The sequence below is a fragment of the Cervus elaphus genome, chromosome 6 (assembly GCF_910594005.1).
Source record: "Cervus elaphus chromosome 6, mCerEla1.1, whole genome shotgun sequence".
Lineage (NCBI taxonomy): Eukaryota > Metazoa > Chordata > Mammalia > Artiodactyla > Cervidae > Cervus > Cervus elaphus.
The window spans coordinates 13,288,102-13,315,751 of record NC_057820.1 but is presented as its reverse complement, the minus strand read 5'-3'; the positions used below and the strand labels follow the sequence as shown (position 1 = coordinate 13,315,751).

The following is a 27,650-nucleotide window of genomic DNA, read 5'->3' as shown; positions in this document are numbered from 1 at the left end:
CCACCCACTGAAGGATATGTGGTTGGATTCAACCATGTTTCCTCTTGGACAGCACTGCAGTGCTTGTCTGGGCACAGACGTGCAAGGCCACCCATAGTGTGACTTTTTCAAAGTCAAATTGCTGCATTAGGATGTATTTTTAAAAATATAGGTATTGTCCAGTTACCCACCATAGAGGCTGGACCAGTTTGCCACCCCCAGTGTTTGACAACACAACCTAGTCATAGTTAGTGTAAGTCACTCAATTGTGTCCAACTCTGAGTGACCCCATGGACTGTAGCCCACCAGGCCCCTCTGTCCCTAGAATTCTCCAGGCAAGAATATTGGAGTGGGTTGCATTCTTTTCTCTAGGGAATCTTTCTGACCCAGGGATTGAACCCTGGTCTCCTGCATTGCAGGCAGATTCTTCACTGTCCGAGCTACCAGGGAAGTCCTAACCTAGTCGGGGGTGGTGATCTTTGTACCTGTGCTGATCTAATAGGAAACCATGGCACCTCATGGGAGCTGTAATTCTGCACTTTCCTTATATTGTGTGAGGTCAGACAAGTTTTCCTATATTGAAGGTGTAGTAGTCATGCTTCATTGTCTGGTTAGCAGAGGAAGTGGCTTGGGCTTAGCCCTGAGCTGTTGAATTGCTGTGCTCTTCCCAACTCTTGGCTCCATCGCTTAATCATTTGGTGACCTTGATCAAAACCCTGCATGTCAGTTTCTTCATCTGAGCATGAGGATGGATGGTGATGATGCCCATGCCATGAGAGGTAAGCATTTAATGAACTCACGCTCACCCAGACCTTAGAGTGCCTGGCTCATAGTAAGTGATTCATGTCTTTCCAGTCACTTTAGCTCTTGGCTGTATTCTGCCCACTGGATCTCATGGTTTCTTTCTATGGCCCAGCTTCATAGGTTGCAGAAACAGACAAATGTTTCTTGGTGACTCCCAACTCCTTATTCATTCCTCTGTCCATGTGTACCATGCAGTTGTTCAGTCTGCATTAGGTGGCAAGGGGCTGGAAATGCAAGGGTGAGCCTAACAGGCAGGGTGCTGGCCCCTGGGGCTTATAGTCTAGTGAGAAAGACAGGCATTCATCAGAGAATCACGTGGGAAAATATGTGATTCCGCACCATGCTAGGCTTCTCGGGTGGCTTAGATAGTGAAGAGTCTGCTTGCAATGCTGGAGACCTGGGTTTGATCCCTGCGTCAGGAAAGATCCCCTGGAGAAGGAAATGGCAACCCATTCCAGTATTCTTGCCTGGAGAACTCCATGAACAGAGGAACCTGGCAGTCTACAGTCCATGGGGTCACGAAGAGTTGGACATGACTGAGTGACTAACACACACACACTCGGTACTAGGCACCATGAAACTCCATCTTCTCTTTAGCACGTGTCTGCCCTATAACCAGCACCAGTCTCAAGAAGTGGAAAAGTCATCCCAAGTGCTCAGTAAATGTTGCTACATGAGTGAATAAGAATGAGATGAATACTGTGATTGCGTCCAGTGCATGTAAAGTGAAAAGTCATAAACTCTGTGTAAGTGTGAGGATAAAGAGCCTGGAAGTTTGTTCACCTTCTGAAACTATGGTGCTCATGAGGGGCTGGATGTTCCCCTGGGGCTTCCAGAATCAGGCACCTTGGAGGTGGTCCTCATGAAATGTTGGGATGTGGTGAAGGTTAAATGAGCCACAAAGGTAGGTTTTATTTGTATGCATTGATGGGTGGGAAAATAAGCTTTTCTTGGTTATGTAAGAGCACATCCTTGTACGCTAGTGAAAGGACAAATGTGGCAGGAAAATTGTTTGCACAAATGGCTGGTCATCTGTTAGCTAACTTCAAGTATAAAGTGATTTTTACTTTCCTGGGAAAATAGAATCTTAGAGTCTGGATGCTGAGGAGGATCTTAGAGGCCTAAATTCTTGGCCAGAGAAGAAGTATTGTTACCAAAAGTTGGGTCCAACTATTCGCCATTTGAAAGCCAATACTTGAGAGGCACAGTTGGTGGGAAGTTTCATTTATTTTGCAGGTGGGCAACAGAAGGAGAAGACATTCTCATGTCCAAAGACCAACTCCCCACTGCCAGTCAGAGGGCACGAGTTTTTAAAGGGGATTTTCAGGGGAGTTTACATGGAGGGAGGGGGCAACATGCAGAAACAGCACGATCAGCTGACAGTCATCTGAAAATTGGTCATGATCAGTGGTCTGATCAGTGGTTGTCTTGATGGTTTTGAGCACAGTTAGTCTTCAGTTCTGGGGTCAGTTTGCTCCCATTTATTTATGTTGATCCAGATTTCTGGCCTCCAGAGCTGTGACCCAAGACATTTCTGTTGTCCTGAGCCTGCCTGGCTCCTGAGATTCTGTTACAGCCGCTCCAGGAAACCAGAGAGTCATGCATGTCAGTATGGGCAGCTTGTAGTTCTCAAAAGGCCTTTCTCGTCTTTAACCAGGAATTCTCATCCGGAGTCCCTTGGGAGCAAGCAAACAGCCCAGGGAATTGTGGGCACCATCCCGACATGGCCTCTCCTCAGGGACCCTCACCTGTCCCCTCCAGAGCTCTCCCCCATGTCCATCTCAGCTTCACTGCCTAAGTCCTGGCCGTTGCCACATTTTCACCAGCCGCCTACACTCAACCTCACATCCAGGACCTTCAATCCATTCTTTCCAGTGACCCTGGCTTCACTGGCCTCCCACTGCTCTTGGTAAACCCCTGTCATATCCCCACGACTGGAGCTATTTGGCGTGCACGTGGTCACCATCCCCAGATACCTCTGAGGTCACCAGGAAGATGGCAGAACCTGGAATGATGGAAACTTCAGGAAGGTGGCTTTCAGAGGGTTACAAAGAGGACCTTTCTGACAGAGCTCTCCCGCAATGGACAGCTGCCTGGAGGGGCATTTAGCATGTGTGGGCAGAGTGGAGGCTGGGGAACTCCGGCGGGAGAAGCATTGAGGAAACCTGGGCATTGATTGGAATGATGACTTAGCTGAAATCCAAGGTTGATCTCATTTGTAAAGCCATCTTTAAATGTTCTGTCTTACTGTTCCTTTCCTGTCACCATCATCTAATCTCCAGGTACAGCAAAATCTAATTTTCCAAATAAGAATTCATACGTAATCCACCGGTTTATCTCTCATTCGTCTCTCCACCGCTCTATTTATCTGTTTATGTTCTCCTCACATTTTCCTTTCTTTGCCATAAAGAATGACACCAAGGAAGACTCTGATGGCCATAACCTTGGCAACAACAACGTGAAGTAACATTTTCCAGCATCTGTTTTGTGCCGGGTGCTGGCTCGGTCCTTTGTGGATGTCAGTGTGAGGTGGTGGGCAGAGCATAGAGCCTGGACTCTGATCGCATGGCATGGCTTCAGGTCTCACTTCTGCCACCTGATAATGACGTGACTTTCAACAAAATAGTTTAAGTTTTCTGCATCTCAGTTTCTTCACCTACCTTACAAGGTCATCATGGAGATTAAATGGTTTGATATCCGTCAAGCTATTAAAACAAAGCCTGTGCATAAAAGGCCCTATTAATCATCTCAGTGATCGTCATTTAAAAAAAAAATTTTATTGAAGTATAGTTGTTAATTTACAATGTTGTGTTAATTTCTGCTGTATAGCAAAGCAATTTAGTTATATATATATATATATATATATATATGTGTATACACATTCTTTTTCATATTCTTTTCTGTTTTGGTTTATTATAGGGCATTGAATAGAATTCCCTGTGCTATACAGTAGGACCTTGTTGTTTATCCCTCCTATATATAATAATTTGGGCTTCTCAGGTGATGCTAGTGGTAAAGAACCTGCCTGCCAATTCAGGAGATGCAGTTTGATCCCTGGGTCAGAAAGATCCCCTGTAGGAGGGAACGGTAACCCACTCTAGTATTCTCGCCTGGGGGAATCCCCTGGACATAGGCGCCTGGTAGACTACAGTCCATGGGATTGCAAAGAGTTGGCCATGGCTGAAGCAACTTAGCACGCATATATAATAATTTGGCTTCCCAGGTGGCTCAGTGGTAAAGAATCTGCCTGCCAAGCAGGAGACACGCAGGGGATGTGTCCACCCAGTCCATGGGGTCCCAAACAAGAGATGTGTCCACCCAGTCCATGGGGTCCCAAAGAGTCAGACACAGCTTAGTGTAAACAACAAACAACAACATATACTAATTTGCATCTGCTAGTCCCAGTCCTTCCCCCCACACTCCTCTCCTATGATAGCAACAAGTCTGTTCTCTATGTCTGTGAGTCTGTTTCTGTTTCATAGATAAGGTCATTTGTGTCCCAGTGACTTTCATTTGACATGGGTGATAATTTTCTCATTAACCAACTAGGAAACCAGGCTCAGAGACATAAAGTGACTCAACTGAATCACTCAGGACTTAACAGGGGGAGGGGGAAGCTGAGATTAGAAGCTAAATTGGTGTGACTCCTGAACTTATGATGTTTACAGACATAATGAAACATCATTTCCTGAGAAACAGCCAAGTGGAGAGAGGAACCCTCCCTTCTCTTGTTCGTCTCTTCCTGAGCTGTCCTGTCGGGGTCTGGCCAACGAGGGGAGGTGGGAATGGGGAGTGGGCAGCAGGCAGTGGTATGGAAACGCCAGGATGAAAAGATGAATCTCCGTGTACATCTGTGCTTGCTTTGAGAAGCAGCTCAAGCCTGGAGCGAGAGGGCCCAGTGTGACTTCTAAACCAAGAGATCTTCAAGAGGAAAAGATGAAGGACAAGGATGCAGACTGCTGACCTTGAATCTGATCACAATCTATTTGAGTTTATACCAAACTAAAAAACTTAGTGAGTGAGTGTAACTGAGTGAGTGTGAGTGTGAGTGAGTTAGTGTAAGTGAGCGAGTGTGAGTGAAAGTTGCTCAGTCATGTCTGACTCTTTGCAACTTCATGGATTGTAGCCCACCAGGCTCCTCTGTCCATGGGATTTCTCAGGCAAGAATACCAGAATGGGTTGCCATTCCCTCCTCCAAGGGATCTTCCCAACCCAGGGATTGAACCTGCGTCTCCTGCTTTGCAGGTGGGTTCTTTACTATCTGAGCCACCAGCCTTAAGTTTTATCATAATGTTACCCAGCGTTTCACTCACACGCAGTGATTACTTATTTAACCTACCACTACAATTTTGACAGTGAGGACACCCAGGAGGTCTTTCCCCCGAATATCCATTGTCCAGGCCCTCAAATCCCCTGGAGATAAATATGATTTATAGTCCCTGCATGGAATCTTGCTATAGTAAAATGCCAAGGAAATTGTCTCCTATGAGGACAATTTCAGTGTCACTAATACTCAATTGGTTTTCATGGGTCTATTATGCTTATTGTGCTTACACCAGCCAACTTGAAGACACTGGATTTATATTGTAAAAAATGGCCATGGCCATTTTGTTTTCCTTCTGAATGAATCACCTTCCATGTTAATGAGTCCTCTTTCTCATTCAGGAGAACATTTCCTGCATCAAATCTTATCCTAATTTCGTTCTGACACCTTACTTGCCACTTGGTGAGAACTTGATTAAATTTTATATGAAATAAATAAGGAAAAAGACACTCATGTTATTTTCTCTCTTTTATCATCAGTAGCTAATCAAAGTATTTATCTGTTCTTGGATAAGTTCAGCTGTGCCATTTCTTTTAGAAAGATGTTATCATAGACAAACCCATTCATACATTTTCAGTTCAGTTCAGTCGTTCAGCTGTGTCCGACTCTTTGCGACCCCATGAACCGCAGCGTGCCAGACTTCCCTGTCCATCACCAGTTCCCAGAGTCCACCCAAACCCATTTTCATGGAGTCAATGATGCCATCCAGCCATCTCATCCTTATACATTTTAATGGCTTATATTTATGAAGTGCTTCTTCTGTGCTGGTCATTGTTCTAACTCCCATGTGAAGTCACTCATTTTTAAGACAGCTATCGCTTATACAGGGTGTAAGTGTAGCAAAACTGGCCTGAGCAAATACATCCCCCTCTAAAGTACAATGACAAGATGACATTTCTGTGACCTGAACAAAGGAATGTTCCCTAGGAATTGTGTTGTGTGTGCTCAGTCGTGTCCACCTCTTTGCAACCGCATGAACTATAGCCTGCCAGGCTCCTCTGTCCATAGGATTTTCCAGGCAAGAATACTGGAGTGGGTTGCCATTTTCTACTCCAGGGGATTGTCCCAACCTAGGTATTGAACCCTAGTCTCTTGTGTCTCCTGTACTGGCAGGCAGATTTTTTTTTACCACTGCGCCACCTGGGAATCCCAAATGAATGTTCCCTAGGAAAGCAGGTTTAAATCTTGCCAACTCTGCCAACTTTGTGAAGTAGTAGAGAATTTTAAGAATCTCAGTCCAGCCTTAAAATGTCTTTGTTTCCTAGAGGCATTAGAGAATTTGTGGGGGAGGGTTGGAAAAATATGTGTATTTCACTGTCTAACTAATTGTAAGTGCGATAGTGGGTGATGGGAATTTCACCAGTGGACCCAATCCTATATGCCAACTATACATTCTTAATATGCATTTTGTTCTTCTGTGCCATTTGGGGAGTTAACAGATGATCGCTTCATTAATTGCATGCTATTTTAATTGGTTTAAAGGGACATTTTTCTTTCTTTTGTGGCTTTGGATCGCCCTGACAGCTCTTATTGTTGCTGCTTCTGAGCGTTTATCCATGGTGATTCACATTAATACTATTAAAACAGAAAGTGCCTGTGAACCTGCGTCCCCAGGCAGTCAGAAAGGGTGAGCTGTGAGGACGGAAGCCATTTTCTCTTCTGAAGCTAGTTTCCTGGGAGAGAGAATAGTAAAGAATAAGGAAATTATTGCATATAGAAGTGACAAAATGCCAGACTCCGCGCATTTTCTATTTATGTCTTTTAACCCTGAACAACTACCTATGAGGACAGTCCCCGTGAGGTGATGTGGAAACTAAGTCCTTTACCCAGCTTACTTAAGTTCGGAAGTGGTTTAACAGCAAAGAATATAGGGACATGTCCTCCCTCCTGTTCATTTCAGTCTTCATGTCCCTAGGAAAGTACTTGCAGTTTACCCAACAGGCAGTCACAAATACAAGTTTATAAAGGAATGAATGATGGATGGATGGTGTGAATCAACTAAGGTGAATGAGTTTCATATCCAGCTGTATCAAATGACCACAAGCTTGGTGGCTTAAAATAACGCAGTATGTATTGAGTTGGTCAAAATGTTTCCGTAGGCTATTACAGAAAACTCGAACAAACTTTTTGGCCAACCCAATATTATAATTCTGGAGGTCAAAGTCCAATATGGGCCTCCCTCGGCAATATCAGGGGCTCCCCTGGTGGCCCAGATGGTAAAGAATCTGCCTGCAGTGCAGGAGACCCAGGTTCGACCCCTGGGCCAAGAAGATCCCCTGGAGAAGGGAATGGCTACCCACCCCAGTATTCTTGCCTGGACAATTCCAGGGACAGGGGATCCTGGTGGGCTACAGTCCATGGGATTGCAAGGAGTTGGAAACAACTGAGTGACTTAACACATTCATTTTCCCTTTTCAGGAATTATCAAGATGTCAGCTGTAGGGAAGAATCCATTTCCTTGGCTTTTCCAGCTTCTTGAAGCTGCTCACATTGCTGCCTGGTGGCCCCTTCGTTCATCTTCAAGGCTGACTGTTTCATCACTCCTGCCTCTGCTTCTTTCATCACACCTCCCTCTGATTCCCACTCCTCCTCTGCCTCCCTCTTCCACTTTTAAAGACCTTGTTATCAATTTCTGCTATAAGACGGGCTGATTAAACAGCCTGAATTCCATCTGCAACCTTTACCGTGTCACCTAACAGATTCACAGCTTCTGGGAATTAGGACGTGACCATCTTTGGGGGTGGCAATTGTTTTGTCTGCCACAAAAAGCTTTGTTAAAGGTGTGAAATCTATCTTGCCTGTCTCAGTAGAGAAGTAATTTTTTTCTGAACCTGTGAACCATGGTTTGTTTGCTTCCTTGGATGTTTAACCATGCACACATCACCTGGGGCATCTTTTTGCATCTTCCTTGCTTTGTAACCTGCAAAGCCCTCTCTGACCCTGCCATGTTCAGTAATTACCTGTTGAGGAAATGAAAGAATGAAATGGATGAGTTTTTGTTTAAAACTAGATCGATTTGGTCTAAAGGACATGGGGACCATTTTGATCTAAAACAGTAAAATTTGAGCATTAGAAAGAAGAATGGCTGTAGTCGATTGAAACCCACCAAATATGTAACAAAACTACAGTTTCATAGTGAATCGAGGCAGAGGCTAGGTTCACCTCAACATTTGGACTCTTAAGACTTCCGTAGGCCACACTCAACTCCTTCTGCGTAACTCAAGGGCGGAGCACAGCGTTCGTGTCCACTGTGAGTGCAGCGTTAGACGTTCTTCTGCGGGTGCCCTTGTCTCAGGTCACACTGCAGCCTACAGCTACCTGGGAGGTGTTTTCTCCCCCAGTCACAGAGCACCGGTGCAAGGGGATTCAGTCCACATCAGGCAAGTGTGGGAGCCTTCTTAGCTTAACTGTTCCATACCCCACCGTTGCCAGCATCTTCTGTAGGAACTCACGGGCCTAGCTTCCAGCGTCCCACAAGGGACATGCGTAGGTCCAAGAAGGACCTTATTCAGGAAAGTTCAGAGGATGCTTCCCTATTCAGAATGTATGGTTCATTTACAAGTCCTCTCATCCAGATGTAATTTATCAACCAGGCATCATTTTTATAATAAGCCATGTCGCCTAGTATCACATTTGATGTTCTTGCCCTTCTGAGGTTTTCAGGTAAAAGTTAGCCAAAGCTCAGGTTCCCAGGGAGTTGGGAAAAGTTTTATTAATCTTTTGCTCTCATACCAAAACAAACAAGCAAATAAACCAATGAACAAACTCCCAACTCATTTGTCACCCTTGGAGGTTGCTATGACACCAACTCTTTTAATTAGCAAAGACTCAAACATCTATCCTAATTATGAGCTTTATGTCAGAGTAACTGCATTGTTGAGGAGAGAAAGTCCTTCTTTTTGAAGAATTACAGCTTAAAAAATATAGAAGAAATAATAGAATTAGAAACTGTGATTTTTTCCCTCAACCCGTAATGGTATCATAGATCTAGCTAACAATTACAATGCATACTGAAACCATTAGGTGAATGGTTAATAGGGAATTTCCTGGTATAGGGATCTTGCTGTGATCCATCTTTGTATTTTTTAGAGTCATACACCCATAGTATGACTTTATAGGAGACACATATTACCACCACTAACGGTACATTTTCGAAAACAAATTGAATCTGACGCTAATCAAGACCTTAGATCTAACTAGTTGTTTGAGGAAAAACAGAGGATAGACAAACCATGACACCCTTGGAAGCCATCAGCCAATCCCAGAATGCTGGAGATTCTGCAGGATGAGTGCCCTGGTTTTCCCAACAAATCAGTGGCATGCAAAGGAAAATGGAATGGCAGAATGATATAGTCTAATGTGGACTTAGTCAACATTGTGGGATTTTGTTTGGTTCCTGAATTAAACTTTCCACTGTAAAAATTATTTTGGGACACTTGAGGTAGTTTGAATAGTGACTGATACTAATTATTTGAATTATTGTTAACATTTCAAATATGATATATATTTGAAATATATATATATTTCAAATACATATACATATATATGTATATATATACATATATATATAAAAATATATATATATATACCAAATAATATATATATCAAGATTTGGTAAAGCTGATACATAAACATATATATACACTTATAGACACACATGTGCACTTAAGTGTGTATATATACATGTACATTCGCTTTTGTGTATGTGTATTTATATACTCTGTGTGTCTTAGTCATCTCTGACTCTTTGCAACCCCATGGACTGTAGCCCGTCAGGCTTCTCTGTCCGTAGAACTTTCCAGGCAAGAATACTGAAGTGGGTTGCCATTTCCTCTTCCACAGGATCTTCCAGATCCAAGAACTAAACCCATGTCTCCTATGTCTTCTGCATTGGCAGGCGAATTCTTTACCACTGTGCCATCTGGGAAGCCCGAATATATGTATATAAACATTATATATATACACACACACATATATTCCTGATAGTTAATGATACGCACTGAGGAAATTCAAAGTAAAATGAAATATCCTGGATTTGCTTTAAAATGGTCATGCTTTGAAGAGAGTAGTTAAAACATTATTGGTAAATATTGACAATTTTTGAAGTTGAATAATGATTACATTGGGAATCCTACTATTCTACTTTTAAATGCTTAAAAATATTCATAGTAAAGTTTTCTTAAACTCTTATATTTTACAGTCAGATGCCATTTTCTGTCAAACTGGTAAAAATGTTTCAGTAGAGGGACGGGTGAAATAAGGACCCTACTGCATTGATGGGGAGCTCTTCTGGAAAGTGGTTTTAGCATGATGTCCCAGGAAGCTTAAAAATGGTCACATCTGACCCACATTTGATATCCTTTGTGGAAATAATCCTGAAGAGATCGTTGTGACTATCAAAAACTCTTTCCAAAGGATATTTATTTCAGGTTATTTTAGATTTTGAATTTTGCTAGTAACCCAAATGTGCACCACTGAAAGAACAAGTCCTTGAATCATGGTACATGACATTGTGAGATATTTTGCAACCATTATAGAAGAAACTTTTTCAGTTTTTAAATACCGTTGGAAGATGCCTGTTATAGCAATAATTGGAAAAAGGACAAAATTGTACTTGGATCTATGTAACTAAAATATGTGCAGAGAAAAAAACTGAAAGCAAATACAACAAAATGCTTTCATTGTTTCTGATTGGGTGGTAGACCTATAGTTAATGAGGTCTTTTTCTATGTGTCTTTATTTTCCAGATTTTTCTGTTGTGAGCATAAATTAATTTTGTTGTCTGTATCTTTTAATAGTTTTAGAGAGGTATGACCAAGAGACCATAACATTCACCCACCTTGAAAACAGTCTGATGTGTGTGTGTATCCTCAGTTGTATAACCACTGTCACAATCAGGTTTCAGAATCTGAGACCCTGTGAAGTATCTCACAAATATTTCTTGAGTAGACTTCATCTTTAGAGCCGTTTTAGATTTCCATAAAAGTTGAGAAAATAGTACAGAGAGTTTGTACATACCCTGTACTCAGATTCCCCTATTATTAAAATCTTCCATTCCTACAGTACATGTGTTAAAAAATAATGAACCAATACTGTTACTTTATTATGAATTAAACTCTATTTAGTTTTCCTAGTTTTTAATGTCCTTTTTATGTCCCAGGATTCCATACAGGATACCATGTTACATTTAGTTGGCACACCTATAAATTAATTTTTAATTGGAAAAAAGTAAATTTTAATTATAAAATCCTCCAAATATTTAACCGTCTTCTCTTAGTCTTGTTGATGTTGTTGATTTATAGCTTGTTGAGAAAGACCATGTCTTATATTAGGTATATTCCATGTAGTTTCCAACATGGTTGGAATTTTATTAAATAAGATTCTGCTACTTTATTTACTGTGGAAGAGGAGAAGAGGAGCATGGAAGAATGGAAGAGGAGAAAAGGAGAGAAAAAAAAGAAAGACATTGCCCACAAATAATTGAAAAACCTCAGCGCTCTGAGGGACCTATGGTTTCTGTTGCAATTTTATGTAATGGAATTCTCTTGACCTCTGTGTTTCCCAGATTGGAAATTGCAACCTTGAATCGGGCAGACTCAGATCTGGAAGCTTGTCGAACTCAAATCAGCAAAGATATCATTGCCCTTCTGCTGAAAAATCTGACCAGCAGTGGCCAGCTCTCCCCTCAGGTGGAGAGGAGGATGGGTGCTGTGTTCAGAAAGCAGTTTCTGTTGCTGGAGAAAGAAATACAAGAGGAGTATGATCGGAAGATGGTGGCTCTGACGGCCGAGTGTGACCTGGAAGCAAGAAAGAAGACAGAAAGCCAGTACCAGAGGGAGATGGCAGCCATGGAGGAAGCAGAAGAGGTGCTGAAACGTGTCAGTGAGAGGGTAAGGCGGCTTTGAAAGGGAGCCTTTCTTTTGCCTCCCTCCTTCCTCCCAGGGATTCATCCTTTACCCATCCATCCATTTTATCCATCCATCTGTCCATCCATTCTTCCCACCTGCCACCCTTCCATCTGTCCCATCTACTCATTCATCCATCCATTTATTCACTCCTGGCTCATCCATGCTTCTGTCCATGCAACTCCCAACCCATCCATCCATCCACCTACCACCGTTCTATCTACTTGTCCATCTACACATCCATCCGTCCATCCATCTGCCCATTTATCCATTTATCTACCTGCCACTCTTCCATCCACCTGTCCATCTACAGATCCATCCATCCATCCATCCAACCTCCCAGAATTCACTTAGAAAGCATTTACTGATCACTGCTGTCTAGGCAGTGAAGGTGCAGAGGACGCTGAGACACGATTCTTGCATTTGAGAAGTTCATAGTCTAATGAAGGACTGTATATCCTCACATATAAAAGTATGACTTCATTCAGCTGTGTTATAACAGAGGCACGTTCAAGTGCCATGGAAGGCCACAGGGCAAGTAGAAAGGCTTCATTCTGGGAAGGCATAGCCCAGGGGGCTGCGACGGCAGTGCACGTGTGTCCATCTGGATTGCACCGCACCAGGTCACGGTTCTGGAACGGGCTCTGGAACCAGACAAGCCTGGACTCCCCTCTGCTCCTGAAGGCCCTGGTTACCTTCTGTAAGTCTGTGAATCAAGGCCGAGGGCACCCGCCTCTCCGAGTGGCTGGGAAAAGTGATGCAGGAAAGGAGTCCCCGGGCCTGGGCTACAGAAGGCTCTCCTGCACAATGTGGGGTCTGGGAGTTCTGATCCATCAGCCTTTCCAGGGCCAGCCTCTGTTGATCAGAGAGCAGCTCTCATTTTTCTAAAAGAGTGTCAGTTGCTATCTTGAAAGGGATCATACCAGAGTGCTTTTTTCCCAAGTGCACCAAATCTAGACTGATTTCTTCCTTCCTCCATGGAAGAGATGGTGGTTGGCTCCAGTGACTTGAGCCCACATATCCTGATCCACAGGGAGATCTAACATCTACTTAGGGACAAGCTTCTCAACTCCTAACATCCATTCCCCAGACCGTGCACAGAATTACCTAGGAGTGAGTAGAGCTCTTGGGGTGACGCCTCCTGGCCCTCACAGGGTCACCTGTGGTCAGACCGTGGACTGGGCAGTAAGGCAGAGAGGAATGATTTGCACTGTCTTGCTCCCACCCACTACCCTGCAACTGGGGTCCCTTCACCTCAACACCCATCTCATTTTAGGGATGAGAAAATAAGTGTGACTTATCTTCTGTCCGGCTCCTGTATGAATCTCCTGCAGCTGCTGTAACAAATGACCACAGACATAGTGGCTTAGAACAACAGAAATTCATTCTCTCACAGTTCTGGAGGCCAGAAGTCCAAAATCACAGTGTCAGCTGGACATGCCCCCTCTGAAATCTCTTGGGGAGAAATCCGCCCCCCACCCCCGCCTCCTCCAACTTCTAGTGGCTCCAGGCAATCCTCAGCTTGTGGCCACAGCCCTCCAGCCTTAAACTCGGTCGTTACATGGCCCCTTGATGCTGTCACCTTCTCTTCCATTTCTTATAAGGACACTCATCTTTTGATATAGGGCTCACCCAGATAATCTAGGATGACCTTATGAGATCCTTAAGTACATTTGCGAAGACCCTGCTTTCAAAGATCACATTCATCAGGTGCTGGAGTTAGAAGGAGGATGTATCTTTTTAAGGAGGGGGCACTGTTTAGCTCACTGTAGCTCCCCTAGCTGATCTCCGTCCATGACTTTACAGGTCAGGACCGTGTTTCCTTGAGCTCAGCACTTAAAAAGAATGCATTCAACACAGTTGGTGATTCAGTCCCAAACAGCCTCATTCTCTCTCTCTCTCTTATTTCCTTAATTTATTCTAATTTTTTTCCTGATAAAAATAATACATATTCAATAAGGATGACTTGAGAAGGACTGGAAGGCAGAGGTCAGCAAGCTGGGACTCAGGAGTCCAATCCTGCGTGGCCTTTTTCTGTCTGACCCTTGAGAATGGTTTCATCATTTTCAAAGAATTACAAAAAATAAAAACAAAACAAACAAAAAAAGAATATGTGACAGGACCCAATGGGTCCTGCAAAGCCTAAAATATTTATCTTGTTCTTTACTGAAAGCTTGCCAACTCCAGCTCCCCAGCATAAAAAGAACTGCTCCCCCACAAAAAAAAATTGAAACCCATCTGACCACTCAAAAGCAGACCAACATTCCTTCAGCCTGTTTGTTGAGTTCTGCTGTGTCTCGGCCTAGAGATATAGCTATGCTAAAGGCCCCCACTCCTGTCCTAGGATTTCAGCATAAGCCTTTTGCTTTAAATATGTTTTTTTTTTTTTTTACAGAGTGAGGTTTATGCAGTTCATTAACGGTTTATCATGCTTGTTTCCACTCACCATCACAGTACAGTTTCTGATTTCATGAAACGCTCTCACACTTGCTTAGCATTCACTATGGGCCAAGAATTATTCTAAGCTCATCACCTGGACCTTCTCTTCAAATATTCACACTCACTCAGGGAGGTGGCAATTGATAGGATCCCATGTTTATAAGTAAGGAATCAGATGGAGAGAAGGTCACCTGCCCTAGGACATGTGGGTGGACCAAGACTCACGCAGGCAGCTCATCCCAGTGACTGCACCTCACGGCCACCTGGGGCGATGCAGTTTTAAATGTTGGCTCATTATTTACACTGGCTGTTGGGGGCATGAAGAAGGGGTGACACACAGTGTCCTGCCCCATCCATGCAGGGGCCAGGGTAGTGGGGCCACCCCTCTGAATCCCCCAGGCCACCTTGTCCAGAGACCAGTCTCTTTATTTAAGCCAACCTGCTTCCAAAAATACCATCTGAATGGCAAAAGGTTTTAGAGCTATTTCCCTTTCGGTCTGTGCAAACCATTCCATCTTAGAAAATATTGATGACCTTGTACTTATCTGTTCGTTCATGATAGTCATCTTTAAATAAAAATGCATGAAAATATGTTGGTCATATTATTCTTCCAAAAATTAGCTTAAAAAAAAAAAGAAATGGGCGATATCAGTTTTCTTGAGTAAAGTTTAGGAATTCCAATAATTAGTATAGCAGTGAATTCTGTTCACGTTGAAAGGCCTATGTAATCCCAAACAGTTTTCAAAGCATTTCTCCAGGGAGAGGCTCCTGGGGGGCCCGTGCTGACTGTGGACTCTGAGTGCAGGTGGCTTGGGTTTAGCGCTCACTCTGCTGCTCCAGGTGCATTGCTCAGGCTCCTTGGGTCTTGGTTTCCCCATCCTTAAACGGGGGATAATGATGACTCCTGTCTTATAGAATGGTTAATATTAATACCTGTGTAGGACTTAGACCAGAACTTGGCACTGTCGGCCCTGTTCTATACAGTGTTTATCGTGTTTCATTATTTCGTGTAACTTTAAAGAAGCCCACGGCATAAAACAGTCAGCCTATGAAATCTTTTCAGTTTGAGCTGGGGAAACGGAAGCCCAGAGGGGAAGTGACTTGCCCAGCTTCCTGCAAGCAGCCACTGGCCGTTCAGGGTATGTGCTGTGTACAGGACTCTTCCAGATCTGCTGGCTTCCCAGCTGCTTGGAGAAGAGGCAGCGCCAGCACCACCTGCCCTAGGCTCCCTGAGGTCTCCTGACTCCCCTCTGTGTGTCCTAAAGGGAAGAATGCCTTACGTGCAAGAACTCTTATACTGTAACCACCCCTGGTGGATTTACTTCTATAAAACATTTTTACAATTTGCTCAGCCTGCTAAATTGAGTACAGTGAGTGTCATTTAGTACAGAAATTCATAATTTCTGAACACGATTTCACATTTTTGATGGTGTAGTTGAGTTCAGTTCAGTCACTCAGTTGTGTCCAACTCTTTGCAACCCCATGGACCGCAGCATGCCAGGCTTCCCTACCCAGCACCAACTCCTGGAACTTGCTCAAACTCATGTCCATTGAGTCGATGGTGCCATCCAACCATCCCATCCTCTGTCGTCCCCTTCTTCTGCCTTCAATCTTTCACAGCATCAGGGTCTTTTCCAATGAGTCAGTTCTTTGCATCAGGTGGCCAAAGTATTGGAGCTTCAGCTTCAACATCCGTCCTTCCAATGAACATTTAGGACTGATTTCCTTTAGAATGGACTGGTTTGATCTCCTTGCAGTCCAAGGGGCTCTCAAGAGTCTTCTCCAACACCACAGTTCAAAAGCATCAATTCTTCGGTGCTCAGCTTTCTTCATAGTCCAACTCTCACATCCATACATGACTACTGGAAAAACCATAGCTTGACTAGACAGACCTTTGTCAGTAAAGTCAAGTCTCTGCTTTTTAATATGTTGTATAGGTTGATCATAGTTTTTCTTCCAAGGAGCAAGCATCTTTTAATTTCATGGCTGCAGTCACCATCTGCGGTGATTTTGGAGCCCAAGAAAATAAAGTCTGTCACTGTTTCCATTGTGTTCCCCATCTTGATGGTGTAGAGTCAGCCTGAATAGCAATTGCCAGAATAGCCTGGCTCAGGCCTGTGATTCTTGAGCCAGAATTGAAATGCCCTGTCCTGGTCAATGCCCCCCAACCCCTCCATGCAGGTTGCTTTTTCACACATTTGAAGTCAAAGTATAAACATGCCTCATTTCTCTGAAAAGTCTATTTTAGTGGAAAGTTCAGTGGGGAGTTGGGGTGAATGACCATTATATTAATGTATCTTTAAAAATGCACATTTGTTACCAATTTTTAAAATATAAAAATTTGGATGAAAACCCAGACTTTCAGCTTCTCTTTAAAAAAATGGGAAGATGTGGCCACACCGAGTGCATAGTCCGGCAGAGCCTCGCTTGGTGGGTTGACGGTGGCTGGCCCTGTAGGCAGGGCTTTCTGTCTCCACTTTGCCCCACTCCCCACCTCTCTCTAGTGTGTCCCATGCCAGGCCACTTCACATGAACTCTCCTGGTTGGCAGGCCTGGGAAGGGGTGTCCCTTGCTTTAGAGTTTAGTCTCTCATCTGCGCGACAGGAAGACTGAGCTGGAGCAGAGGATGAGCACATTTCTGTGGATCTCTAGACCCCTCTAGGAGGGCAGTATACATATACATGGGGGTCTCCCATCAAAAGTTGCTTCAGGGAGTATTTCATTATGACAAACACGTCATTGCCTCGTGCCTTATTCTTCTGCAGAAATGCTGCAGATTCTATACCACTGAGCCACCTGGGAAGGCCCACTATTATAAGCAAGCACAGATAATCATCTTTTAGGATTTGCATGTGTGTGTGTTCTTTTGGTCCTGGCTGTGAGAAGTTTAACGGATTTCATCCCATGTTTCATTCTTATTAATTAAAATAAATGGAGGCTTGTTGAATTCCATACAGTCAGAAAAAGAAGGTCACTTTGATGGTTGAATGGACCCTCTTAGGTACCACCTACTCCCCTGAGATGCTCTTAGGCAGAACATCTCTGTGATGCCCAGAGTCAGGGCCCAACACCCTTGTGGTGGCTTGCATTCTCTAACGTAGATTGAGTCAGCTGTGAATAACCACTCTCTCCAGAAGAGTGACTAGGACAAGTCTCATCCAGTCCTTTGTATAAAACCAGTTTTTAAAGAGGACCGTGATGTTTTCTGGCCTCCGAGGCCAACCGTTAACCATTGGACTGGCTCCAGGATGTGGCTGAGGGGACAAGAACAGAAGTCCTCTGGGTTCTGGTGCTGTGCCTGCTGCTCTTCACAGGTGCCAGGCTCGCTGGGATGGTCCCCGAGGGCAGAGGTGGTCCAGTGCCAGCAGCTAGCTGCTTGGGCCCCAAATAAATAACACTCCTTTTTCTGAGCCAGATTCTGAACACATTAAAAATCAGTCAAAGAAGCTAAAATGGATGTGTCGCTGTGATAGGCTTTTGTGAGCAATTGGAGGTGGAGGTGGGCAGGTCTGTGATGTGGGGGATTGGGAGATGGGGATACTGAGGACGCAGAGCAGGACAGAGATGCAGAGCACGTGATTCTCCTGTTCAGCTGGAGGAGGTGGAGCCCTCTCCCTCTCTGTCATCACCCCTCTGCCCTCCCTGGGTCTCTGCTCAGCCTGGCCATAGCTGCCATCCCATGCCCTCTTGACCTTGACCTCTGAGACTGCTGTGCCCTCTACCTCCCAGACACGTACACCTTCCCCTGACAAGCTCACCAACATGTCACTCTGTCACGTGTCTTGGAGCCTAAACATTTGGCTTTGACACCTCTGCTCCTCTCCCGGGTACTGGCAGGTACTGGGGAACGAGGCTTCGCTTGTGTTTCCTGAGCTTCCTGTAAAGTGTGTTTACTTACCAGATCGCCATGCCTTAGCAACTTAAAATGATGCTTACCTTCTCAGAGTTTCCGTAGTTGAGTCTGGATGCAGTGTAACTGGGTCCTTTGTGTTGGGGGATGGGGGTGGGGGGTGGTCTCACAAGCTGGGCAGCATGGTCTCAGCAGGGCGGCCTTTGCTCCCCTGGAGCTCAGGGCCCTGGTCCCAGCTCAGCCCAGTTGTTGGCAGAGTTCACTTCCTTGTGGCTGTAGGACAGGCCCTCGGCTCCTGTAGGCGTCCCTTCCCAGTAGACAGTTCACACATGTGGCTCGCTTCCTCCAAGCCAGGAGGAGAGGGGCTCCCTTCTCAGGAAGATCCCGTCCCTCTTTTCAGGACTCTCCATATTATAAGTCAGGTCCACCCAGAATAACCTCCCTTTTGATTAACTGAGAGTCAGCTGATTAGGGACCTTAATTACATCATCCAGACCTCTTCAGCTTTTCCGCAGAATAATCTGATCGTGGCAGTGACAGTCCCATCATCTTCAAAGTTTATGTCCCCTGAAAAGGAGGGGATTCATATGATGTCTATGCCAGGGGCCAGGGATCTTGGAGTCTTCTTAGAATGCTGCCCCTGCAGGTGGGATTACTAACACGCCCTCCTGCAGCGTGAGTCTCTGAGATGCTGGGAGTGCAGATGCATCAGGAACTCAGTGAAAGTGTGTCCCCTGCCTTGTCTCTAGACCATGGAAAGTGCAGGCATCCCAGAGCCACTTCTTACCTCCTCTTTGCCTCCCTTTAACACAAATGATCTCAGCTTGGGCCTGATCACTGGTATTTTTCTCTTCAACTAAGTTAAGAATGAAAGATGATGGAAATAAGCTTGAGAGGCCTAATAGCACAGTCCATTGATGTTTCCATTTTGCAGGCTATTTTCAGGCAGTTTGATTTGAAGATTTCCACCATTATGAATTTTCTTGAGATGGTTCTGTGTATGTGTGTATACATGTGTGCGTTTCATGTGGGTGTGCACACATGTGCTTGCATGTGCATGTGTGCACTGTGTGTAAGTGTATTGCTCTGTGTGCATATGTGCATACCTGTATCTTTGTGCGTGTATGTGCACTGCTTGTTGCTGTGTGCATTTATATGCACTGTGTGTGTGTGCATGTGTATGTTTGCTGGTACATGCATGTGTGCTGTGTGTATGTGTGTTTACAGGTGCATGTGTGTGTGCTTCTTTGTGTATATGTATGTGCATTATTGCTATGTGCATTTATGTGCACTGTGCATGTGTGTGTTGATGGTGCATGCATGTGTCATGTGTGTACATGTGTATTGCGTGTGTGCCTGTATGTGTGTGCATGTATATGCATTATTTCTGGGTGTGTTTATGTGCACTATGCATGTGTATATGTGCATGTGTGTGTGTTGGTGCTGCATGTATATGTGCTGTGTGTACATGTGTGTGCATGTGTATGTAACTTTACATGTGTGTGTGTTTGCTATGCGCATCAGTGTCCAACGTGCATATGTATGCCGATGGTGCATGCATGTGTCCTGTGTGTACATGTGTGTGCCTGTATGAGTGTGCATGCATATGCGTTATTGCCAGGTGTATTTATGTGCATTGTGCATGTATGTTGGCACATGTATGTGTGCTGTGTGTGCACATTTACACACATATATATGTGTGTGTGCTCGCATGTTGCATGGATGTGCCTGTACACACCCGGCTGGTGTATCACCGCCCACGCATTCCCTCTTTTCTCCGCAGTCCGCCGTTGAGTGCAGCAGCCTTCTGCGGACCCTCCATGGCCTGGAGCAGGAACACCTGAGGAGGTCGCTCGCTCTGCAGCAGGAGGAGGACTTTGCCAAGGCCCACAGGCAGCTGGCCATTTTCCAGAGGAATGAACTGCACAGTATCTTTTTTACCCAGATAAAAAGTGCTATTTTCAAAGGAGAGCTGAAGCCAGAGGCAGCAAAAATGCTGCTGCAAGATTACTCTAAAATACAGGTAATGCCTCAAATGAGACTCCCTCTGATAGAGGAGTCGTTTTCCTGAGCTGTTTCACTAAATGTCTCCTCTCCCCAAGTTAAGTCCTATCTCTTTTGTGCTGGGTTCCAGTGAACTAGCCCTGTCTTCCTTCCACCTCTTGATGGAGAGGGTGGCTTTCCAGTAAGCAGGGAAAATGGTGGCTTGAAGCACAGGCCCCGTACTCAGGCTCCCCTGGACTTGAATCCTAGTTCCACCACCTGTCAGTAAAGCAAATTGCCTAGTGTCTCTGAGTCTCAGTTGCCTTATCTGTAAAATGGAAGTAATACAGTCCCCATACTAAAAGCAGCATGATGCAGATTTAATCTAATTCACAGAAAGCCAGTGCTTGGCACAATATATGTTTAATGTATATAGCAGTTAAAAATAGAAATATATAAGTGCATATATGTACGTGTGTGTGCACATGTGTGGTGATGTGTGCCTAGGGCTTATGATCTCTGTCTTCATAGGCTTGGGTGAATTTGTGGGTGTTTGTGCATGGAAGCTTGAGCGTCATTAATCCAGACAGAATGAATTACTAGATGACTGTGCACACACTGGACTGACCAAAAAGTTCATCTGGGTTTTTCTGTAACCTTTTAAGCCAAACAAATCTTTTGGCCAAACTTATATAGTTTATATGAGACTGTCACTATTTTTACAAGGCCTGCCTGAGGTCTTTTACCTGCACTTGTATGCCTTTGCTTAGTCGCTCAGTCATGTCCGACTCTTTGCGACCCCATGGACTGCAGCCCACCAGGCTCCTCTGTCCATGGAGATTCTCCAGGCAAGAATACTGGAGTGGGTTGTCATGCTCTCCTCCAGGGAGAGCTTCCCAACCCAGAGATGGAATCCAGGTCTCTCGCTCTGCAGGCAGATTCTTTACCGTTTGAGCCCAAGCAAGCACATGAGAGTAATAATAGCCTAGAACCCAGGGAAGAACAGGGAAGCCCTGTATACACAGAATGAAGTCACTGGTGTGCAGTCACTCACCGGAGTTCTGGTCCTGACTCAGGCCCCGTGAGTAAGGGTTGTGACAGAGCAGAGCCATCCCAGGAGATCAGGTGGCCTTCGTGAGCCTTCTGGGAAGAGAGGACCCCTCTCTGAAGGTACTGGACATCTGAGCATAAAGAGAACTAGCCAGCCTCTCCTTTTCCTCTTGGTTTTTCCCACTAAAACTTTATGAGAGTAAATAAGCTCCTGGGTAGCTATTCAGACCCTAGAGCATCCCTTAGGGATGAACAGACTTTGCTGTCAGTTTACTTACTCCTCATGATGAGCTGGGTCTGACTCTCCATGTCGGAAAGAGCATATGTTATTGTTCATAAGACTGGGGATGGAAAAGTAACAGCTATGATGGTAGTGCCACGGCACAGACAACGTTAGTATCTGAGGACCCCGACTCTGAGCTTCCCGACATCAAGGGCTCAGATCAGCGGACTCACAGGATCCAGCCCCGTGGAGGATGGAAATATTGTCCCAGTGTTCCTGCTGTGTTGATTCTGCTGCCAGGAACTCTTAGGGAGAAGCTGGCCTTCGCACACATCCCACTGACCATCCCACTCTTCACTGTCTGGAGAGTGCAAATTCTCAGGTGTTGGACCTGAAAAGATTATAGCTTTTGTGTGGAAAAAAGGGGACTGTCCAGGACCTCGTATGTTTCTTTTTGAAGAAGACATTGAACCTCCGAAGAACCCATTGCATGGACAATATTTTGCCAGGTGGAAAAGAGACAGCAGAGCCAGTCAGTGGGATAATACACTAAGGCTGATGTTTTAATTACTGCAGGTCTCATTTCTGCTGGTTGAATTGCTGTGCTATTGGTTGAAGCTGGATTTTCGAGACAGCCTCTACTGAGCTAGAACACAGGCCCAGGAATTAGATGGCTGAGGTTCAAAGCCTTGCTCAGTCATATACCAGCTGTGTGATATGGACTCAGTTTCCTCATCTGTGAAATGGGAATAATAGGATCCTCTCCCTGGATTAAGTTAGAAAAGATGAGAAGCACTCTGGGTCCAGTGCCAAGCCCAGAAAATGCACCCAGTGTGTTCTAGGCTATTATTACTCTCATGTGCTTGCTTGGGTTTTTAGGCATTTTGTAAATTCTGAGAACTTCTTGCTACTCTGCGATCAGACTCATCTCATGTCCTCAATGAATGTGGGAGTTTGGGGCCAGAGCCAGTGGCTGATTTACCCCAGAAATTCAGTACCCTGACATGACGCTGTGTTTGGGGAACTTCAGAGGTGTTACCACATGTGGGTGAAGGACACCTGAGTGAAATGTACATCCCATTCCTAAGGCAGGAAAATTGTTTTGATAAGACTTCACTATCTGGGTCTTGAATGCACTTTTCAAAGCTATGGAAATACAAAAAACCTCGAATAGCCAAAATAATCTTGAGAAAGAAGAATGGAACTGGAGGAATCAACCTGCCTGACTTCAGACTCTACTACAAAGCCACAGTCATCAAGAGTATGGTACTGGCACAAAGACAGAAATATAGACCAATGGAACAGAATAGAAAGCCCAGAGATAAATCCACGAACCTATGGACACCTTATCTTTGACAAAGGAGGCAAGGATATACAATGGAAAAAAGACAACTTTTCTTTTTTTTTTATAATTATTTTTAACTGGAGGATAGTTACTTTACAATATTGTATTAGTTTCTGCTACATAGCTATAAGAGTCAGCTATAACTATCTATCTATCTATCTATCTATCTATTTATCTGTCTATCTATCTATCATCTATCTAAATTCCCCTCCCTCTTGAGCCTTCTTCCCACCCCTCTAGGTCATCACAGAACACCAAGTTGAGCTCCCTGAGCTATATAGCAGTTTCCCTTTCCTATTAGTATGTACTTTTCTCTAAGCCTTTGTTCAGGACTGAGACATTTAAGGTATTCATCTCGGGGCTTCTATTCCTGTGTCTTTTCTTCAGAAAGGAAATGTAATAATTTAAATGACTAGAAATAATTTTCTCTAAATTTTAATTAGGCACGCTTTCTTGATTTTTTTTTAAACAGGAGAGTGTCGAAGAGTTAATGGACTTCTTCCAGGCTAGTAAGAGATATCATCTCAGTAAAAGATTTGGCCACAGAGAGTACCTGGTCCAGAACATCCAGTCGTCAGAGACCCGTGTGCAAGGCCTGCTGAGCACTGCGTCTACTCAGCTGACCCTCCTCATCCAGAAACACGAGAGGTAAGACTCCTGAACCACCCCAGATAACGCAGATAAACAGCCTTCCTCCAACATTCCTCGTAGAGACCATCTGCTGCTGCAGCTGCTAAGTCACTTTAGTCGTATCTGACCCTTTGCAACCGCATGGACTGTAGCCCGCCAGGCTCCTCTGTCCATAGGATTCTCCAGGCAAGAGTACTGGAGTGGGATGCCATGCCCTCCTCCAGGAGATCTTCCCGACCCAGGGGTGAAATCCACATCTCTTAAATCTCCTGCACTGGCAGGCAGGTTCCTAACCACTAATACCTCCTTGGAAGCCCCAGAGACCACCTACTTCTGTTCATTCATTGAATACACTGGCTACTTGACTTATTTCTTAGGAATTCTCTAGTTAGAAGAATCCTTTGCATGATAGAATTTTTAAAATATAGTCAATATTTCAGACGACTTTACAATGAGCCAACATGTGCCCATCGTCAACTTCAGTAGGTACCAACTTGTGGCCAGTCTTGATGTAGCTGTTCATCCTAACCCTGAGTGGTTTTCAAGCAGATCCCCTGCATTTCGTTGAGGCATCAGTGGTGGAGGCTTAGAGGAACTGCGTGGTGAGGACAGCCTGCTTCTGCTTCAGCTCTGGCACACTGCTGGCTCTTGCATTCACCTTTGTTTTTTGTGTTTTGGGTTTTTTTTAACTGAATTATAGTTGATGTGCAGTGTTGTGGTAGTTTTAGGTGTACAGCACACTGATTCAGTTATACATATAAATGTGTGTGTGTGCATGTGTATATATATTCTTTTTCAGAATCTTTTCTATAAGTTATTACAAAATATTGAATGTAGTTCCCTGTGTTACACAGTAGGTCCTTGTTGGTTATTTATTTTATATATATAGTGGTATGTATATGTTAATCTTAACTTCCTAATTTATCCCACCTCTCCTCCCCACTTTGGTAATCATAACTTTATTTTCTATATCTGTGAGGCTTTTTCTTTTTGTAGATAAGTCCATTTGCATCTTTTTTTTTTAGATTCCACATGTAAGCACTGTCACATGATATTTTTCTCTGACTTACTTCGCTTAGTATGCTAATCTCTAGCTACACCCTTGTTTCTGCAAATGGCATTATCTGCATTATTTCCTTCTGTTTGTGACTGAGCAATATTCCATTGTGTATATGTATGTATATACCACATCTTCTTTATCCATTCATCTGTCAATGGACATTTAGGTTGTTTCCATGTCTTGACCTTTGGAATTAAATATATACACACAGATGCTTATCTTGGATCCTGGGTATTTTTTCTCAGCAACCTTGGGGTACCACATGGCCAGGTAAATGGTGCTAATCACTGTAGCTTCTAGCCCCTTGATAGCATTTCTTCTCAGCTAGTCTTTGAGACTCATGATCGTCAACAATGAAATTTATTCTTTGGGCGTTACAAGCTCTAAAATGAATAGGGCAGTGATGATAAGGTTGGTTTTCTTAGGACAACCATGGTTTTATGATTGGGTCTACTCTTTAGCTAATTGTATTAGGACTTTGCAGCTCTCTTGCCCTCTTTAATGAGGATTCTATAAAGTGCAAATTATATGAACACTTCCCACCAAAGATGCTAATGAATTTGTCACTGCAGTTGACTTGACATTCCTGATTCATTTTCGCTCTAGTGAAAGAAGCAGCTCCTTGCCTTGAGCAGAAGCACCAGACAGCTGGTTGTACTGTTGGGAGAAGTTTCCAGGGAAGTATATTACCTCTGATTTTTAAATCCTATTTTAATAGGTTGGCAGACATGTATTTCTGAAATGTGTGTCTACCATTCATTCAGGAAGCGTCCGTGGAGAATTTACTGTGTGCCAAGCAGGGGCCTCAACCAGGGATGCAAACAGACTGGGAACAGTAGTGGTAATATTGGCAGCAACTGGAAAAACAGATGCAGTAAAACATGTTTGACGAATTGGCTCACATGACTTGGAGGCTGAGAAGTCCCAGGATCTCCATCTGTAAGCTGGAGGCACAGGAAAGCCAGTGGTGTAATTCAGCCAAAGGCCTGAGAACTGGGGGAGGCTCACATGACTTGGAGGCTGAGAAGTCCCAGGATCTCCATCTGTAAGCTGGAGGCACAGGAAAGCCAGTGGTGTAATTCAGCCAAAGGCCTGAGAACTGGGGGAATCCCGGTCTTAGAGAAGGAGATGAGATGAGATGTCCCTGTTCAACAGCAAGGCAGGAAAAAAAGGGGGCAATTTCTTATTCCTCCACTTTTTATTCTATTCAGGCCCTCAGTGGACAGGGTGATGCCCACCCACATTGGGGAGAGTCAATCTGCTTTATTGAGCCTACCCATTCAAATGCTAATCTCACAAGAAAACACCCTCACAGAGACACTCAAGCTTGATCTTTACTGTGGGCACCCTGGCCACTCTATCTGATACACAGAATTAACCCTCACATCGAGCTTTCCCTGATTTACCTCTTGGACTTTGCTTGTGCCATTCATGTCACCACGAGGTCCTAGTCCATCATTTCCTCCTGGAAGATTCTATTTGTTCCACCGTGGTCCTCTTGAATGTTACAGTCTCCAAAAACTCTTCCCAATTTCTGCCCTAACAGGTGGTAGCTCTTGTGACGCTGAGCTTCGTCTACATGCCTCTAAAAAAGACGAACTTTCCCTTCCTGCTTTTTAGTAATGTCTTAGCTGCCCATTCTGATGGTGGAAATTTCTCTGATTCAAACCAAACTAATATGGAGACAAACATTCATCCGCAGCACATTCAAGCTGCAGGTGAGTTTGGACAGTGCATTAACTAACTCTGCATCTTTTTCGTCTAGAGCAGGCTACTTGGATGAAGATCAGATGCAAGTACTCTTGGAGCGGGCTCAAACAGAAGTCTTTTCTATAAAACAGAAGTTGGACAACGACTTAAAGCAGGAGAAGAAAAAACTCCACCAAAAACTAATAATTAAGAGAAGACGAGAGATGCTGCAAAAGGTATATAAGGAATTATGACATTTATTTTTTGCATAATCATTGTGAACACCTACCAAGTGCCAGGTTCTGCACCAGGCACTGCCGTCAGAAGGCTAGGATCCAAAGGGTGACTGGACAGACATCCTGATGCACCATCTGCAGTTGATTGGTAGTGGCTCTTTGGAATGCTGTGATAAGGCTTCCATGGGTCCCATCCAGCTCAGCAAACCTGAGGGTTGTGGTAGATTAGTAATGTCTGCCAGGACAAGAGAATAGCAGTGCTGGTTCCAGTGAATAATGACTGGTGGCTACTGTAACGTTTATGGAGAGTTTACTTAGCATTGTGCTAAGTACATTATGTATCTTATTTAATTGTTTTATTAATCCTATGAGGTAGAGGCTACTATTTTCTCTCTTTTTTCGAACAAAGACGTTGAACCTGAGAGAGCTTAAATGTTGTGATCTATTTGAGCTACTACAGAAAATACTATAGACTAGGTGGCTTATAAAGAACAAAAATTTATATGTCACAGTTCTGGAGGCTGGAAGTCCAAGATCAGGGTTCCAGCAAGGTCAGGTTCTGATGGAGACCCTCTTCAGGTTGCAGACGACTGACTCCTTGCTGGTGGAAGAAGTCAGAAGGGTGGAAGGCAGGGAGGAAGCTCTGTGGGTGGGTGTGGGGCCTCTTTTGCAAGGACACTGATTTCATTCAGGGGGCTCCATCCTCATGCCCTAAGCTCCTTTCCAAAGCTTCCTCTCCTAAATCCTCAGAACATTTATTAGGTTTCAACATCTGCATATAGGGGGAACACAAGCATTCAGATTACAGCATTAAGTAAGGAGGTCAGGGTCACAGGTTTAGTGATTGGCAGTTGTGGGGTTGAGTCCAGGACCATGTGACTTAGAGTCTCAGCCTCGCCCTTGACGCTCACCTGCTCAGCTGTTTGCCCACCTGGGGAAGGGGCAAACACGGAAATGCACCCTGTGCTGTCTTCATGCTCTGGTAGCATAGAGGTCACCATCACCCGGGGAAGGCTGCGCAGAGCAGGTGCAGCTGAACCTGAGTCCTGGGGGCAGGGAGCCCCTGATGTGTGCAAGGCAGGAGGGACATTGCAGCTGGTGGGGAGGCATCTTGTTCAAACGTGAAGGATTCA

At 44.4% G+C, this 27,650-nt stretch overlaps 1 protein-coding gene across 3 annotated transcripts in view; it reads left to right on the top strand.

Moving 5' to 3' along the window:
* Positions 1 to 27,650, top strand: part of EVC2 (EvC ciliary complex subunit 2) — a 154,570-nt gene that overhangs the window by 66,479 nt on the left and 60,441 nt on the right. For all 3 annotated transcript variants that reach the window (XM_043906207.1, XM_043906209.1, XM_043906208.1), the window contains exons 10-13: positions 11,673 to 11,997; positions 20,085 to 20,324; positions 23,375 to 23,550; positions 26,358 to 26,517. In XM_043906207.1, the coding sequence (XP_043762142.1) occupies positions 11,673 to 11,997; positions 20,085 to 20,324; positions 23,375 to 23,550; positions 26,358 to 26,517 (901 nt within the window). The remainder of the gene's footprint in view (positions 1 to 11,672; positions 11,998 to 20,084; positions 20,325 to 23,374; positions 23,551 to 26,357; positions 26,518 to 27,650) is intronic.